The sequence below is a fragment of the Leptonychotes weddellii genome, chromosome 10, assembly GCF_054177405.1.
Source record: "Leptonychotes weddellii isolate Sample4059 chromosome 10, ASM5417740v2, whole genome shotgun sequence".
In the NCBI taxonomy this organism is placed as follows: Eukaryota; Metazoa; Chordata; class Mammalia; order Carnivora; family Phocidae; genus Leptonychotes; species Leptonychotes weddellii.
Genome location: NC_138378.1, coordinates 16,631,940 through 16,648,218, shown reverse-complemented (window position 1 = coordinate 16,648,218; position 16,279 = coordinate 16,631,940). Strand labels below are relative to the sequence as shown.

General features: G+C 42.9%; 1 protein-coding gene across 1 annotated transcript in view; it reads left to right on the top strand.

Moving 5' to 3' along the window:
* The window catches only part of TOP1 (DNA topoisomerase I), a 90,230-nt gene extending 80,651 nt beyond the window's left edge, over positions 1-9,579 (top strand). Inside the window, exons 15-21 of the mRNA XM_081832786.1 lie at positions 751-936; positions 1,990-2,058; positions 2,576-2,690; positions 3,678-3,805; positions 6,775-6,869; positions 7,095-7,244; positions 8,288-9,579. Coding sequence (XP_081688912.1) covers positions 751-936; positions 1,990-2,058; positions 2,576-2,690; positions 3,678-3,805; positions 6,775-6,869; positions 7,095-7,244; positions 8,288-8,390 — 846 coding nt within the window. The 3' untranslated portion in view covers positions 8,391-9,579. The remainder of the gene's footprint in view (positions 1-750; positions 937-1,989; positions 2,059-2,575; positions 2,691-3,677; positions 3,806-6,774; positions 6,870-7,094; positions 7,245-8,287) is intronic.
* Positions 9,580-16,279: the final 6,700 nt, after the last annotated feature.

Here is a 16,279-nt window from a genome sequence, read left to right as displayed (position 1 = left end):
GATCTCTGGTCCAGAGGCGTTCGGAGTGTACTGCTCTCTGAATCTGAATCTGCGGGAAATACTGTGACATTTTCAAACTCTTTTTGACTATAAGCCACCAAAAAAATTTTATTTTACATCACGACCCAACACACATAAATATATTTGTATTTGTATGTAGCTGAAACAAAAGTTGCACAAAACAATGTTAAACCTTTCTATGAGCGGTGAATTCTGACATTTTAATTTGTTTGTTTTTTTATAAAGGATGGTTATAACCCTTAAAATATGGTTAAATAGTCCATTAATGTATCAAAACTACAGTTTGAAGGACCATGCTCTAGAGATCAGTTTGTCAGTACCTTTTTGAAGATTCTGGTTTTTTCCCCCCAGTTTTACTCTGCCTAGCACAAATTCTGAATTGTCTCAAAAACTGAGCAAAATTAAGAGACTATTGAGTTTGATTACCCAGAATAGGAATAGTCCTTCATTTGCTACTTTATTTAAAAAAAAAAAAAAATTTTCCTTTCCTCCATCCCCATTTGAGAGAACAGAGTAGAGAGGCTTGGTTTTCTGAGAAAGGATAATATCACTATGATTCCCCATACTTCATTTAGAAGCAACGGTGTAGAATCCAGAATTCCCAAGCCTTGCAGATTGATGCTCTGTCTCCAAAGAGAGTTGGGAGACTTCTGATTTGGGTTTCCTTAGAGATCCTGTGAGATTCAAGTTTTTTCATTTGTTCTCATTTTTCCCTCTCTTCCTGGACAGCTTGCTCTGAGAGCAGGCAATGAGAAGGAGGAAGGAGAAACAGCGGACACCGTGGGTTGCTGCTCGCTTCGTGTGGAGCATATCAATCTGCACCCAGAGTTGGATGGTCAGGAATACGTAGTAGAGTTTGACTTCCTTGGGAAGGACTCAATCAGATACTATAACAAAGTCCCTGTTGAGAAACGAGTAAGTTACTGTGGCCTGTGCTCTCTGGCCTTTTTTTCCTTTCATTCATTCAGCAAGCATTTATCAAGTGCTTTTTGTATGCTCTTCACTTCGCTGGACATTAGGAAAATGGTTTGAAAGAGAGGGGAGAGGTGTTGTTGGGTGTCTTATGGTACCTCCTTTTAGTCCCTCTTGCTCACCCCCCACCCCATGCTACACCTTCCTGGGGATGGGGGGATATGTCCTATAGTAATATTCAACAGAGCATGCTGTAGAGAGTTGGCCCTCATGGCAAACTTCAGTATAAGATTTAACTCACCTTATTGTAATGATTCAACCACGTTTCAGTACCCCCTGGTCATGTTGCACATCTGTCAAGTTTGTAGCTTTGCTTCAACTTCTCCCCAACTCTTGACTGAGCAGAACAGTAGCCCTTTAGTCCCCAAATCTCTGAGTCCGTGCCAAAGAGAGCACTGCAACTCCATGTTTTCCCCCAAGTGTTGGGGGTGACCTACAGGGTGCCGGGCCTCCATAATCCAGCCCTTTATCGGTCTGATGTTTAATCAGTCATTAAGGCTTTGCTGGCTCTGGCAGTGATCCATACTAAACAAGGCTAAAGAGACATGATAATGTAATACCTTAGATTGGGTTCCATCCTGGGGAGGTACAGGACATCATTAGGTCAGCTGCCCAAATTGGAATATGAACAGTAGATTGAAATATATATGCATGTAAATTTATGAAGCTGGTAAGTACTGTGCATATGTTAAGGGAGTATCTCTATCCTTAGAAATTCTTAGGAAATACACGGAGATATTTGGGGGCTATATATAATATAAGTACACATAAATGGTTCAGGACACAAATAGGTGTATACACACATGTATGTAGAGAGAAATCAGGCAGACATGTACTGTGCAAATGGTGAATGATGTATAAAATGTTAATGGTTGGTGAATCTGGTAAAGGATGTGAGTATGCCTTGGGCTTTTTTATTTTCCAAGTTTTTGTAAGCTTGCAGTTATTTCCAAAGTAAAGGCTTTTTAAATAATAGGTTCTACTTATTTCTTTTAGGTTTTTAAGAACTTACAGCTATTTATGGAGAACAAACAGCCTGAGGATGATCTTTTTGATAGACTCAATGTGAGTGGACAGAGTGCACTGGGTTGAAGGAGGGGCCCAGCCAGAGCCTCCTCACAAGCTCCTAAAGGAGAGGTTTGCCGGGAGTGACTTGGACTACACACGCTTCCTCCTGTAGGCACACAGTGAATCCATGCCCAAAGCCCTGAGACAGGTGGACAGACCCTGCCTTTTATTCTCTTCCGGCTCTTGCAGAGTCTTCTCTTGGCTGGATGCCCAGCCACCTCTGCTGGAGACTGAAGGCCTTTCCCTGATATCAGGGAAGATCTTAATAGGGAAAGACAACTTTGCTTTATTGGCCTGCTTAAGATCAAAGTACTTCAAAGGAGGTGTCATGCAAACCTATGTTTTGGAATTCTTTTCACTCTCTCTCTTTTTTTTAACTCCCCACTGGCAGGACCATAAACTTGGCAAAATTGAGATTACACTGGCATAAATGTCCTAGAGCTTGCCAGAAGGGGCACAGTGGTATGGCTTTTGCCTAAATCCCAATATCTTCTCTGTGCTTTGTCTCCTCCAGACTGGTATTCTAAATAAGCATCTTCAGGATCTCATGGAGGGCTTGACAGCCAAGGTATTCCGTACATACAATGCCTCCATCACGCTACAGCAACAGCTAAAAGAACTCACAGCCCGTAAGTACTGCTTGGTCAGATGTGCCTGTACCCTTCCTGGTGTGTACATTGCCCTTGCTCAGCTAAGTCCTAGATCCATTCTGCTTTTTCTCCTTAACTTTATGACTAGAAACTATTTCTTCTATAGCTCTAATAGAGAGCCAAGGCTTAGGTGTATAAACATAAAATCAGTGCAGTTTCCCCCTTCCTACCCCAACTTCAAGATTAATTTTCATGGAATGCTGACAGGAGCTTTCTATCTGCTCTGAAAATGCCTACAATTGATGTTTTATATGTATGTTATTTGAAAACTCACAGGGTGAGTAATGGATATGTATCTCACATAGTGCTATGATGTTTGGTTAAATTGGAAAGAATAAGGTTGTGATGGTTAATTTTTAAAAATAGGAGCACAAAAAAAAAAATAAGAGCACATCCTTCTCCTGAGGTTTCTGTCATTTTTCTCCCTTAAGATAGTAGGTAATATTCTCCTAAAAACTAGGTGCAGAAGTAAAATCAAGATCCACAAGCTTTTTTTCCTAGAGCCCAGTCACTGCTAAATTCCCCCTGTCCTCTGTAAGTGTGTCAAATGGCCTTAGAATATGAGCTGGAAAATCCAAAGAGGATATTTTGAGGGCTGGTATTTTAGGGTGGGATAAAGGGCCACGTGAGTTGAAGTTTTCTTTGTAAAACAGATAACTGCCTTGTGGTTTTAAAAGGTAAAGCTTGTGATCCTTTTGTCTTACCCTCCTCTACAGACCTTTTCTGTTCCAATTCCACATCTTCTTCAGGCTACATTGGGTCGCTAGGTAGGAGAGGCAGCCTTTGAGACAAGCAGAAGGTGACTCTTGACTCTTAGGTTTTGACCTTGTGTCTTGGGAGAACTTGATCAACAGAGTGAGATGAGGCCTGGCAAAGTCATGAGGAAGAAGAGCTGGGGAAGCATGTTGTATATTCTCCTCATGTATACATACTGACTGTTTTACCCTCCTGTTTCTTTCTTCACAGCGGATGAGAACATCCCAGCAAAGATCCTATCTTACAACCGTGCCAACCGAGCTGTTGCAATTCTTTGTAACCATCAGAGGGCACCACCCAAAACTTTTGAGAAGTCCATGATGAACTTGCAGTCTAAGGTATTGTGGGTCTGGATGGAGGGGTAGCAAAATTAAGGGAACCCCATATACTGTGGATAGATAATCTGCAAACAAGAGGCGTTCTGGGCTGTGATATGAGGAGGCCAGTTCTAGGTCTGTTCTGGAAGACAGGTCCATGCTAAAGATAAACAAATGGAAATATACTAGGAGTTATCTCTGATCAAGATACTGAGTATCAGGTACCCATTGTTTAGAAAGTCTCCATTCTGTGAACAGAAGTCCTGCACTGGCCACTTCCTGTTTTGAAAAACTAAGTTGATGTACCTTCTTTGAAATATTGCTAACTATTGTCCTTATTATAAATGAGGATAATGGCTATAAAGAGAGTCTTTACAATTCCTTGCCATAGCCCAGAAATACAACGATTTCCAAATTCGATTGTTTCAAATTGAAAAGATGATGAAACAATGATCTTTAATTGCCCCCTTATCCTAGCACAACTATTTTTATTTTTACACATTCCACATGAATCATATTTTTATGTAGCTCATCATCAAACATCTGTTGAATACTGGCTTTGTGCCAGAGTTGCTGCCCTAGAGGGAGAGACTGACATGCAAACAAGTAGACGCTGTTCCTCCTCCATGTGCCTCTCCTCCTATGACTCTGCCTGGTACTGCGCTTGTAAGCCACAAGGCATGAAACATTGGGTGGCTGGCATTTCTGTGTTAGCAATGGCTACATAACCTATTCCAATGCACTAACTCGAAATAGAATTTGCAATATTTCACTTTAGAGCAGACACACAGGGTCACAAAGGACCAATTATCTTGAAATATACTTATCAAATAAATTTTAAAGTCTGTGATGTGCTTCCTTATTAAGTAAGATCTTAAGATGGGTCTGATAATGACTGTAAATCTCAAGAATAGTAATGGATATGTAAATGATACTTCAAGGTTTCTACCACAATTACAGTGATATGGAAATATCTGTACCTATATTGGTGGTGAAGTCCTAGGTAGTACAGGTGTTACTATGGTTTGTTGCTCACAGTCATAATTGAAGAAGAAATGGTGAATTTCAAATAGAGGGTAGTGAACTTACAGATGCAATTCTTTTCTATCCACATTCACAGAATTCTGTACTAGGACATATGGAGTTAAAAATGGCTACTGTACAGTAAGGCTACATACATTTCCAGGTCCACCATGTTTTCCTTCTATTGAAATTTCTTTAAGATAAATACCCAGTGGTAGTACATCTGGGTCCAAAAATATCCACAACCTACAGTTCATGCTACAGGAGCCATCTGGTTTTCCTGAAGGGATGCACATGTGTACAGTAAATGAATATACATCCCTAGGCCTCTCAGATCCTTAGACCATATGGTTGGCAGGCAAAGAACCCTACAGACCACCCTTCCTAGCAGCTCCCATTTGCTGCCACTCTGTTAAATGGTCTTCTGGTATCATTTACTCTCCCCATGTTATTATTCCAAGCCAGAAATTAAAAGCTTGAATATTCAGGTGCTGTTTACCCAATTCAGGCTACCCCTCCCTGGAGCATGAGGAGTTATTTTGTTGATCTTACTCTGGAACCACTGTTTGGGCAGCCCAGGCTGCCTGCCAGACGAGCCCTCCAAGCCCAGGAACCCTCTCCTGTGTGCCCACAAAGCAAACACATGCCCCTGTTTGCCAAGTGAATCAATGGAGTCTTTGATGCTTTGAGAGAATTTGAAACAGCCTGCCAATTTAGCATCCACAGAAATGGTTAAAAGATTGTGGTTTGTTACATTTCTAGCCTGAGAAGAATCTGGCTAGTGGTGTCTGTGATACTTTTGTGTATAGAATCCGTTCCTTCAGCTTGACTTTGGACAACATAGATGTTGGAAGTAAGCCATTTATAGTAAAATGCATTTAATGATTCTCTCACAATGGTGGCCTCTGTTTCTAGTCTTGGGCTGTGTATACCTAACAGACAGTTCTAGGCTGAGAGTAACAGCCCCATGTGTGTTGAATCAGGCAAGCATTTATTTACGCTGCAAAGGTTCCCTTGACCTCGAAGGTTAGCAAGGCCGTAGCACGCCTGAGGTTTCTGCCCCAGCAGCATGAGCTGACCGGTTCAGGTTCTGGTTTTGTGGTGTTGCCTGCTGCTGTCCTTAAGCAGAAACGAAAACTTAGGTTTTCTGGAGGTATTTCAAGGGTTCTATAAGCAAGAAAGGCTGGAATTGCCCTTGTTTTCTTCCTTTATAGAAAGCGTTCCATAGCTAAAAATGTTTTCAGACCTCTGTTTTTGAGTGATAACTACTTCAGTCTCCTTGCCATCTCAGCTCTCTCTTTTAAAAACAGAATGCCAAAGCCAAGCCATGCATAGGTTTGAAACAGACTGGCTGAGCTGTTTGCTTCCTGGGTATTTCAGTTGCCATTTTTAAGTCCCTTAGGTACTCTCTTCAGCGCATACTTTTTTCTTGAGAAGCTGGCAGCTCCTTCCCAGGATACTGGCAGAATCTGAGGAATGAGCTGGGTTCAGTAGATGCAAGGATCCTGTCTCAGCTTCACAAAGAGTTCTCTCCTGTACTATTCTTAGAATGAAGCTACACCCTGGCACAGGATCCATTTGACAAACAGTTTTCATTTGTGGCCCTCCTCCCAGGTGTCTAAAGCCAGCATGTCCTCTGATTGAAAGATTAGCACATTCCCAGTCCTGGCAGGTTCTTTTAACCCGAGCTTCTGCATTAAGGGGGCCCTGGGTCACTGCCTATAGAAGGATCACTTATTTCTTGAAGGGTCAGCGAAGAACATAAATGTCCAAATAGCAGTTGAATTCAGCAATCACAGTACATCTACTCTGTGCCCTCAAGAAGCCACCACTGGGGGGTTTTTACCTGGCACACCTCTGACAGCCTGCCTGCCTGTGGAGACAACTTCTAGGTGTCATCTCTGGTGGAGCCCGTCTTTTTCTCTCTGGGCTGATTTTCTTACATCTTACTGTTCTTCCTCACCTAGATTGATGCCAAGAAGGAACAGTTAGCAGATGCTCGGAGAGACCTGAAAAGTGCTAAGGCTGATGCCAAGGTCCTAAAGGATGCAAAGACCAAGAAGTATGTACCTGGTGTTGTGCAAAGCTGGGGCTTGGTTGACAGAAAAGTGGGGACAGTAGCAGAGGCCCCGGGGCCCCAGCCTTTCTGGGGTTTCTGAGTGGTGTCTTTTGGAAATCTCTGTATTTAGGGCTTTCCTGTTTTTGCTGCCCCTGCATGGCAGGGTGGGATTGCAGTGTTCTTGTCCAGACGCTAGGCCTGGTTCTTGAATGACTTCCATTCTTCCAGGGTGGTAGAGTCAAAGAAAAAGGCTGTGCAGAGACTGGAGGAGCAGTTAATGAAGCTCGAAGTTCAGGCCACGGACCGAGAAGAGAATAAACAAATTGCTTTGGGAACCTCCAAACTCAATTATCTGGATCCGAGGATCACAGTGGCTTGGTAAGCACTGAGCCCTTCTTGAGTTCCTGCTACTGGCTTGAAAAGGGGAGGGGGGAGGGGGAGGGAGGGAGTTGAAGAGCACTGTTGGCCTTCACATGCCATTCCTGCACTTCACACTTAAAGTCCTTTGGGAAACCTCTGCCTTTCTACTATGCATACTACAAATGCACTAGAACTAATGCTGAATGGCCCTAAATGGTCAATAATGTTATACTGCCTTGGAATGTATTTATGTCTGTTTTTAAAAGGCAGTTGCAGCCCCTACCTACCTCTGTGGAACTTGAGGACAAGAATGGGAATTCTTAGCCCTTATTAAAGGAAAACTATAAAAGAGCCAGTCTGTCTGCACTTGAACAAAACTTTAAAAAAAATTTTTTTTACAAGGAGGAAAGGAACAAGCAGAAAAAAATAAAAATGAGAATATAGATGTCAGCAACCTACAGAAAGAGTTTGAGAAAGCTTACAACAAAGATGATAAATTCTCTATTATTTGTGTCCCCTTTTGCCCCACACAGTCCTAAAATGACATCCAAAATAAGCGGCTTTTATTTTTTTGAAGATGCTTATTAATTGAGTTATTCTAAGCTTAGGTGGAAGAATCCATCTCTCTGGCACCTGCTTCTCTGTGTCAGGGGTTCCACTCAGCGCTTGCACCCTTTCTGCCCTTTCTGTTGGGTGGTAGAGGTTGGGTTAGCTTGAGGGGCAGTATGCACAGTGGTTAAGAGCATGGACTCAGACCAGACAGCTTGGGTACAGTTTTCAGCTCCATGCTCTCTAGCTGCATGAGAATGTAAGCAAATGAATCAACTCTCTCAAGTTATTTTCACGTGTACCTTTTTCATTAGTACATCTGTATTAGCATCTACTTTAGAGGTCACTCTCATGATTTAAATGACACATGATGCTCTTAGAGTATGTCCTGCACACTCTTAAAATTCATTCTCACCAGATGGACGTGAAGGAGGCACATTCAGGCCCCCTACCCTGGGTCCGAGCTGTTGCTCCCTGAGGCACTAATCCCCTTCTTTCTCCTTTGTGTGCAGGTGCAAGAAGTGGGGGGTCCCAATTGAGAAAATTTACAACAAAACCCAGCGGGAGAAGTTTGCCTGGGCTATCGACATGGCTGATGAGGACTACGAGTTCTAGCCAGTCTTGAGGGGCAGGATTCTGTGAAAAGGAACAGTGTGGTTTGGGGAAGATGGATAAACTGTGAGCCTTGCTAACCCTCACACCTGAGGGAGAGAGGCGGCAAGTCTTAACAAACCAACATCTTTGAGAAAAGATAAACCTGGAGATATTATAAGGGAGAGCTGAGCCAGTTGTCCTATGGACAACTTATTTAAAAATATTTCAGATATCAAAATTCTAGCTGTATGATTTGTTTTGAATTTTGTTTTTATTTTCGAGAGAGCAAGTGGATGGGAATTTGTCAGAGTTCTGCCAGGCAAATTCACTGTTTCACTGAAGCATTTGGATTCTCTTAGCTACTGTATACGAAGTCCGATTATATTGGTGCGTTTTTACAGTTAGGGTTTTGCAATAACTTCTATATTTTAATAGAAATGAATTCCTAAACTCCCTCCCCTTTCCCCCATTTCAGGAATTTAAAATTAAGTAGAACAAAAACCCAGCGCACCTGTTAGTGAGAGTTGTCACTGTTGTCATGGGAATCAATTGTCATTAAACTTGAAGCAGTCGTGACATCGGCAGTGTTTTGGTTCAGACACCTGTTCACAGAAAAGCATGATGGGAAAATATTTCCTGACTTGAGTGTTCCTTTTTAAATGTGAATTTTTATTTCTTTTTAATTATTTTAAAATATTTAAACCTTTTTCTTGATCTTAAAGATCGTGTAGATTGGGGTTGGGGAGGGATGAGGGGTTGAGTGAGTCTAAGGATAATGAAATAATCAGTGACTGAAACCATTTTCCCATCATTCTTTGTTCTGAGCATTCTCTGTACCCTTCAGATATCCATCTTTTTCATTTTAAACCTAGTCTTTCACTTGAAAGATTTTATTGTGTAAAAAGTTCCACAAGTCAATAATTTAGAGGAAAATGAGTATTTGGTCCAAAAAAGGAAAAATAATCAAGAATTTAGGGCTTTTATTTTTTCTTTTGTAATTGTGTAAAAAATGGAAAAAAAACATAAAAAGCAGAATTTTAATGTGAAGACATTTTTTGCTATAATCATTAGTTTTAGAGGCATTGTTAGTTTAGCGTGTGTGCAGAGTCCATTTCCCACATCTTTCCTCAAGTATCTTCTATTTTTATCATGAATTCCCTTTTAATCAACTGTAGGTTATTTAAAATAAATTCCTACAACTTAACGGAAACCTAGTGTCTGCCTCTTTGTTACCCAGGATCCCTGGCCTGACTGGGGCTACAGGGCTGGGACTCCTGTGTGGGATGTGATCTCACTGCTCAGCTCAGCAAGGGTGGCTCCCTCCCCAGGAGCTGGGGCTAGGCTGGGCCTGGAAGGGGCTGTACCTGTCCCGCTGCTGTGGATGTGGGTCAGAGGGGAGCCAAAGTCCACATCCTTGGATAAAAGCAGGCCCAGGAAGTGAGAGAGGGTATAGAAAATCGGTAAGAACAGGTGGGGTACAATAACTATTTGGAGCCTAGGGTAGGTAATGTTTATTGAGCAAGATGGAGTGAACGTATTTGGGAGGCAGATTTTCCACTTTCCGTGTGTGCTGGCCAGAAGCAGTAGGGAGCTTGTTTGGGTTTGCTTGTGTGGCTAAGCTTACAGTCAGGATGGCAGGAATTAAGGGTACTAAGCCAATTTCTAATCCAGTACTCACTGGATCCCAGAGGCCCAAATGTAGACTCCCTGTGTTGATTGGTTAATTGAAAAAGGGAGTGATCACTACTCCCCAGGGCTCCTGTACCCATGTTGGTAGGGTTCCTACAAAAATGGTTCAGGGTGAAGGGTGAGTTATCCTGGCCAAACAAAGCAGGAAGGTCACTTAGCCCTAGGCCCTCTGGCTTGCTAGCAAGCACAGGTATATTCAGGAGGAGAGCCATCTCCTTGATGGTCTCTTAACTCCCTGGGGCTGGGCTGGTGTTGGCCCACAGGAGAGAACCCTGGAAGGTCCTTCTTGGCAAGCCTGCACTTCACTGGCCAGTGAGGGAGGGAATACTCACACCAGAAATAAAGGAGGTTATGTAGCCATCAGTGCTTTGGAGCAGTTACAGCCAAGTTTTGTAAATTCTGTGGTGTTGAGGTAGCTAAACCATTGAACATAAAGAATGGCAACACAGAGGCTCCTGAAATAATTGAAACACTTCATGGCTGGGGGGTAGGTGATGAGAATTTGGACCTGAGGTTTGGGACTTGAGCAGGACTGTCCACAACCAGGTGACAAACCTTGGTCCAGAACTAGAAATTAGGGACAGGAGACCTTGCAGGCATAAGATTTGATGAGAAACTCCTGCCTACCTTTCCCAGCAGGGATCTTCCTATAAGTCCTCTGAGGGCAGGTGCACAGCAACTAGATCCTGATCAAGAAAAATTGTGAAGGTCACCCTTGGTGGTGGCAGGCCTGGGAGAGCAAACCAGAGGATGGGAAGCTGACCTGGCCAGTGGGGATGAGGGAAGAGGTTGGACAGGTAGGGGAGGGCCAGATAGGACAGGCCCTGAAAAATGCTTGAGAATGGAGTTGGGAGAAGACCCACCCTCTTGCTTATTCCTCCAGTAGGTTGGTTCCCTCCTCCCACTTCAGCCTTGTCCAGAAGCAGAAGCCTGATGTGAAGTCTGAAAAACTCCCTCCTAACAGGCTCTTCTGTGATGCTCAAGTCCAGCTGTGGGCAAAGTGGGATGGTTTCCATGTGCCAGGTTATCTGGGTGCTTGCTTGGCTCCTCTTTCCCTTAACCCCCTGCATTTGCTCAGCAGCTCCTGTCCATTTTCTGTCAAATCCACCTTGGGCCTATGTCATATTTAAAAAATGAAAAAAGTCTCATAACTTCCAGCTGTTTCCAGCCACCACCCCCTCCGTCTCCCATTTCACATACAAGTGCCTGGAGTGAGTCATCCGCCCTGTCGGGTCATTCCTCCACCCACTGCAACCAGCTTCTGTCCCACCTTGACTCTGAATCCCCCCTCCATTCTGACCACAGTCACCAACGAATGAATGACCAAACTAACAAATGGGCTCTGCATTTTGTATCTTAAGTTCTTTGTTGCACTGGACACTTAACCACTCTTCCATTTAATAGCTCTATTGAAAACATTTTATGTATCATAAAATCCACCCATTCTAAGTGTATTTTTAGTAACTACTGAGGGCTATGGCCATGACCATAAACCAGTTTTAGTATATCATCCTCCCCAGTAAGATCCCGTGCCCACTTAAAGTTAATCCCCACCTCCAGCCTCCACTAATCTACTTTCTCTATAAATTTGTCTTTTCTGGTGGACATACATACAAATGGAATGGTACAACATGTGAGCCCTTCCCTCTCCTGGTTTTACTCCTGTCTCCCTCAGGCTGCTGCATCTGGTCATCTCCCCTCTCGGGTCCTGGCTGTGTGGCTCTCTCCTCTGCACAGAAGAAAGGGGCTAGTGGATTTCATTCGCACAGGAGGGCAACAACTCCCAGACCTCCCATCTCCAGCCTAGACCCCTTTCCTGAGCTCCAGACCCATGCTGGAGCTGCAGAACAGGTCCCCAAGCTACTCAATCTCAAATCTCTGGAGCTGAGCTCAGTACCAACTACTCCACGGCCACTTGGCTGTGTCACATCTCAGGGAAAGACACCACCATCCACTCTGCCCCTCAACCAGAGTCTAGGGCCACCACCATCCTTCACTCCTTTCTTTCTCTTACCTCCACATCCAGTAAATTACCAACTCTGAAATCACCTCCTAAATGCCATATACACCAAATACAGGTACTTCTCCTGCAAAAAGCTTTATAATTTTTTTTTTTTACTCAGAAGAGTTTACTTATATTTCAGTCTTTACAAAATCCCTCATATAATGGGATGCTCTCTCAACTTGTTTTGAACCAAAAAGCACTTTTTGAGAAAAGACATTACCCTGAAATGACCTCAGTCAAGCTAGTTTTGGACGATTATAAGTAGTCCCCTGACAAAATCAGTAAACAAGGAGGCAAAGAAATTTACCACAGACTTCATAATTATTTCTCACAATCCCAAGTATTACATATAAACAAGCCTCTTAAAGGTCACTTTAATAGCAAGACAGCATTGATTTTTTTTAGGTGTGGCAATGGTATGATAGATCTATACATATATATACGTGTGTGTGTATTTTAACAGTTTCAGCAAAACACATACTACAGACTTAAGATTTGTGTCAAAATAATATGGAAGGGGTTAGTGGGTGGAGTTTGACATGAAACAAGAATGGCCAGGGGCACCTGGGTGGCTCAGTTGTTAAGCATCTGCCTTCGGCTCAGGTCATGATCCCAGGGTCCTGGGATCGAGCCCCGCATTGGGCTCCCTGCTCTGCGGGAAGCCTGCTTCTCCCTCTCCCACTACCTCTAGTTGTGTTCCCTTTCTGTCTCTCTGTCAAATAAATAAATAAAATCTTTAAAAAAAAAAAAAAAGAGTGGCCATCAGTTCATAATTGAAGCTGGCTGATGGGTACAAGGAAGTTCACTATACTATCCTGTCTACACTTACATACATCTGAAATTTTCCATAAAATTTTTAGTGCAATACAGTAAGTAGTTCTTAGGCAGATCATTAATATATACCTATGGGAGAAATGAAAGCTGTTTTGATGTTACACAAAAGGTAATTATGCTTAGATTAAGATTTCTAGTAATGGCATCACATACTGACTTGAAAAGTATTCTCTTCAACAACATGAATGAGTCTCAAAAACATGCTGAACATAGACCACAGTTACATACCCCTTGATTCCATTTATGTTAAATTCTAGAATAGGCAAAACTACTCTGTAGTGATGGGAAGTATGTTAGTGATTGCTGGACGGGAGGGCAGGGGAGAATGACTACAAAGGGGCACCGAGAAACTTCAGGGTGATGGAAATGTCCTGTACCTTGATTGGGTGGAGTTTACATGAGGGCATACATTCGTCAAAGCTCACCAAACTTTACACTTAAAAAGGGGTCCACTTTTTTTTTTATGTGTAAGTTATTCCTCAATCAAGCAGATTTTTCAAAAGTACTCTGAAACAACTTAGAAAGCAGTGAAGGTGATGTGCTTTCAGAAATTATATTAGATGACTCAAAGTAGCTCTCCTGGTGACAACTACATAGAAATCAAAGATTCATAGAGAGTTTGAACGTAAGTTTATTACTGCAAAGGTGAAAGTGGGAAAAATAAATATTCATAAATTAATATACTGTTCTAAATAATATGTGATTTAGAATATGTTTAACTAAATAAACTTATATTGGCCATTTGAATCATGTGTCTCTAAAAATGTTTCTATTTTAGTTGCAAAGAAGCCACAAAACATCTGGAGTGCCCTATTGCAAAAACAAGTGATCACCTTATACTGGGAGTTGCCATATCTCCAGGCATACACATTATCTCTCACTTAGCTCTACCCTCACAGCTACCAACAGGTGTCTCTTCTCAGTGCTCCAGGGGCCTTACCACACTGAATTGTCATCTGTTGATAAATGTCTGTTGGCATTTCTTTACCCACAAGTGGAGTGAGAACTTGGTCTGATTCATCCCTGCTGTCTTACTGCTATAGAGGAGCATCAGGAGAGTTTGTTGGAAGAAAGGAAGAGAAAGCAGAAAAACCGCAGGTAAGCCTGGGACTGGGCCAGTGGCTAGCAAGGGCTCTCCCCTTCTCTTACTTCAGTGAAGCAATTATAGTAACCCTGCCCACCTCCCTGAACAAGGTACATCCGGAGCCCAGCTCTCCTGCCACAACACCTGGAGCCCACTACAAGAGCCCATCAGCAAAAGGTTAGTAGAGTCTGCAGAGAGAGAAGTCCTGGCAGTGGCTGGGCCAGGCCTGGTTTTGCCTTGAAAACACGAGGCTCTGGAGGGGCTGAGGGTCCATCCCAGGTACGAAGGGAAGCAGAAAAACATGACCTAAAAAGTGAGATCCAGGGTGCCTGGGTGGCTCAGTCGTTTAAGCGCCTGACTTCAGCTCAGGTCATGATCCCAGGGTCCTGGGATCGAGCCCCACGTGGGCTCCCCACTCAGCCGGGAGTCTGCTTCTCCCTCTCGCTCTGCCCCTCCCCATGCTCATGCTCACTCTCTCTTTCTCTCTCTCTCTCAAAGAAATAAGTAAAATCTTTAAAAAAAGAAGCAGCTGCAGCGTGAGTAGTCGAAACTAAGTTGGAGCCATAGATAGATATTGGGGCCAGAGGTCAAGAGCCTGAACTGTAGGTTGTGGGGTGGAGCTCAAGGTGCATTGAGGTGAGTATTAAGTACCAGCTGTATACGGAGGTACAGGTTAGCCAGCTCAAACTCAGAAATGAGCTGGTCAGACACCTAACATAAGAAACTGCCAAGCAAAAATTTTAAAGAACAGTTTTAAAGAAAGGGGCGCGAGGAAACAAAACTGTAAGTCTATAACTCTGCCTACTTTCAGTTGTGGAAGGGGCTTCATTGAGCTATACTTTTATATTATCCCTTCTATATTCATGTAAGATCATTACCAGGAACAAATGAAAACTGCGTATCTATTGGGAGCATTCTCTATTATCTCAATCAAATAAGTGTCCATATGAGAAACATCTTTTATAATTTCACCCCAGGAAAATTTTTCTCCCCCGGGGAATCAGTTAACAGAATAAAAAGTTTTTGCTTTGGCTACCAGGAAGCTCAGCCTCATTTGATTCTCAGTAACAGCAGTCATGTTAAGCCATACTAACCATATTATATTCCTCCTTCTTATAATAGCCTATTCCAATTCTACAGTGCAATATTTTTGTCCTTTGTTTTAAATACTCTAAATTTTTTTAAAGGATGGGAATGGAATACGTTTGAGGTGGGCACAGAGATTCACCTTCAAGGAAGCACTTGTTGCCCTGACTGCTGGGAGACCTGTCAGCCTTCAAAGATCGCCTCGGTTCCAGAGAGCCATGCGACTGAGGCTGTGCTCTTCCCAGAGCTGACTGAAGTGGGACTATGAAGGCCCAGCCATTTCAAGCCAGCCCCAGACGACAGCTCCCCAGAGGTTGGCTGAGGCTGTCACCAGGCCTGCGTCACAGCTTAACTTCTCCCTGTGCCCCCTCCTGTTTCCTTCTCTCTCTCCCACAGTGTTGATCCCAAGAGCCCTCCCTTTCAAACATTCTGCACACTAGCCTCTGCCACGGAGTCTGCTTCCCAAAGAACCTAATCTGTGACATTTAACCAAATACAGACAGCCCCGATTTATGATAGTTTGACTCACGATTTTTTAGCTTAACGATGGTGCGAAAGTGATATGGATTCAGTAGAAACTGTACTTTGGATTTTGATCTTTTCCCGGCTAGCAATATGCAGCGTGATCCTCTCTTGTGATGCTGGGCAATGGCCATGACTCCCAGTCAGCTGTGTAATCAAGAAGGTAAATAACCCATATGCTTAACAACCACCCTGCACCCATACAACTGTTTTGTTTTTCACTTTCACTACAGTATTCAGTAAATTACATGAGACATTCAATACCTTATTAAAATAGGCTCTGTGTTAGATGATTTTGCCCAACTATAGGCTAATGTTAGTGCTCTGAGTACATTTAAGGTAGGCTAGGCTAAGCTATGATGTTCAGTAGGTCAATTACAGTAAATGCATTTTCGACTTACTATATTTTCAACTTATGATGGGTTTATTGGGATGTAACCCCATCATAAGGCAAGGAAGATCTATAACTAAAAATAGAAAACACATCAGGTAGGGGTATTATGGAAAGGGGTGAGAATACACAACAAAATAATTCATATCCACACGGAAGGCAACATTAGCATTGACTCTGGAGCCCGGCTGCCTGGGTTTGAACCCCATCTCTGCCATCTCTCAGCTGTGTGTCCATAAGTACGTCTCTTACTCTCTCTGTGCCTCAGTTTTTTCATTTGTAGGTTGGAAATAATAAGA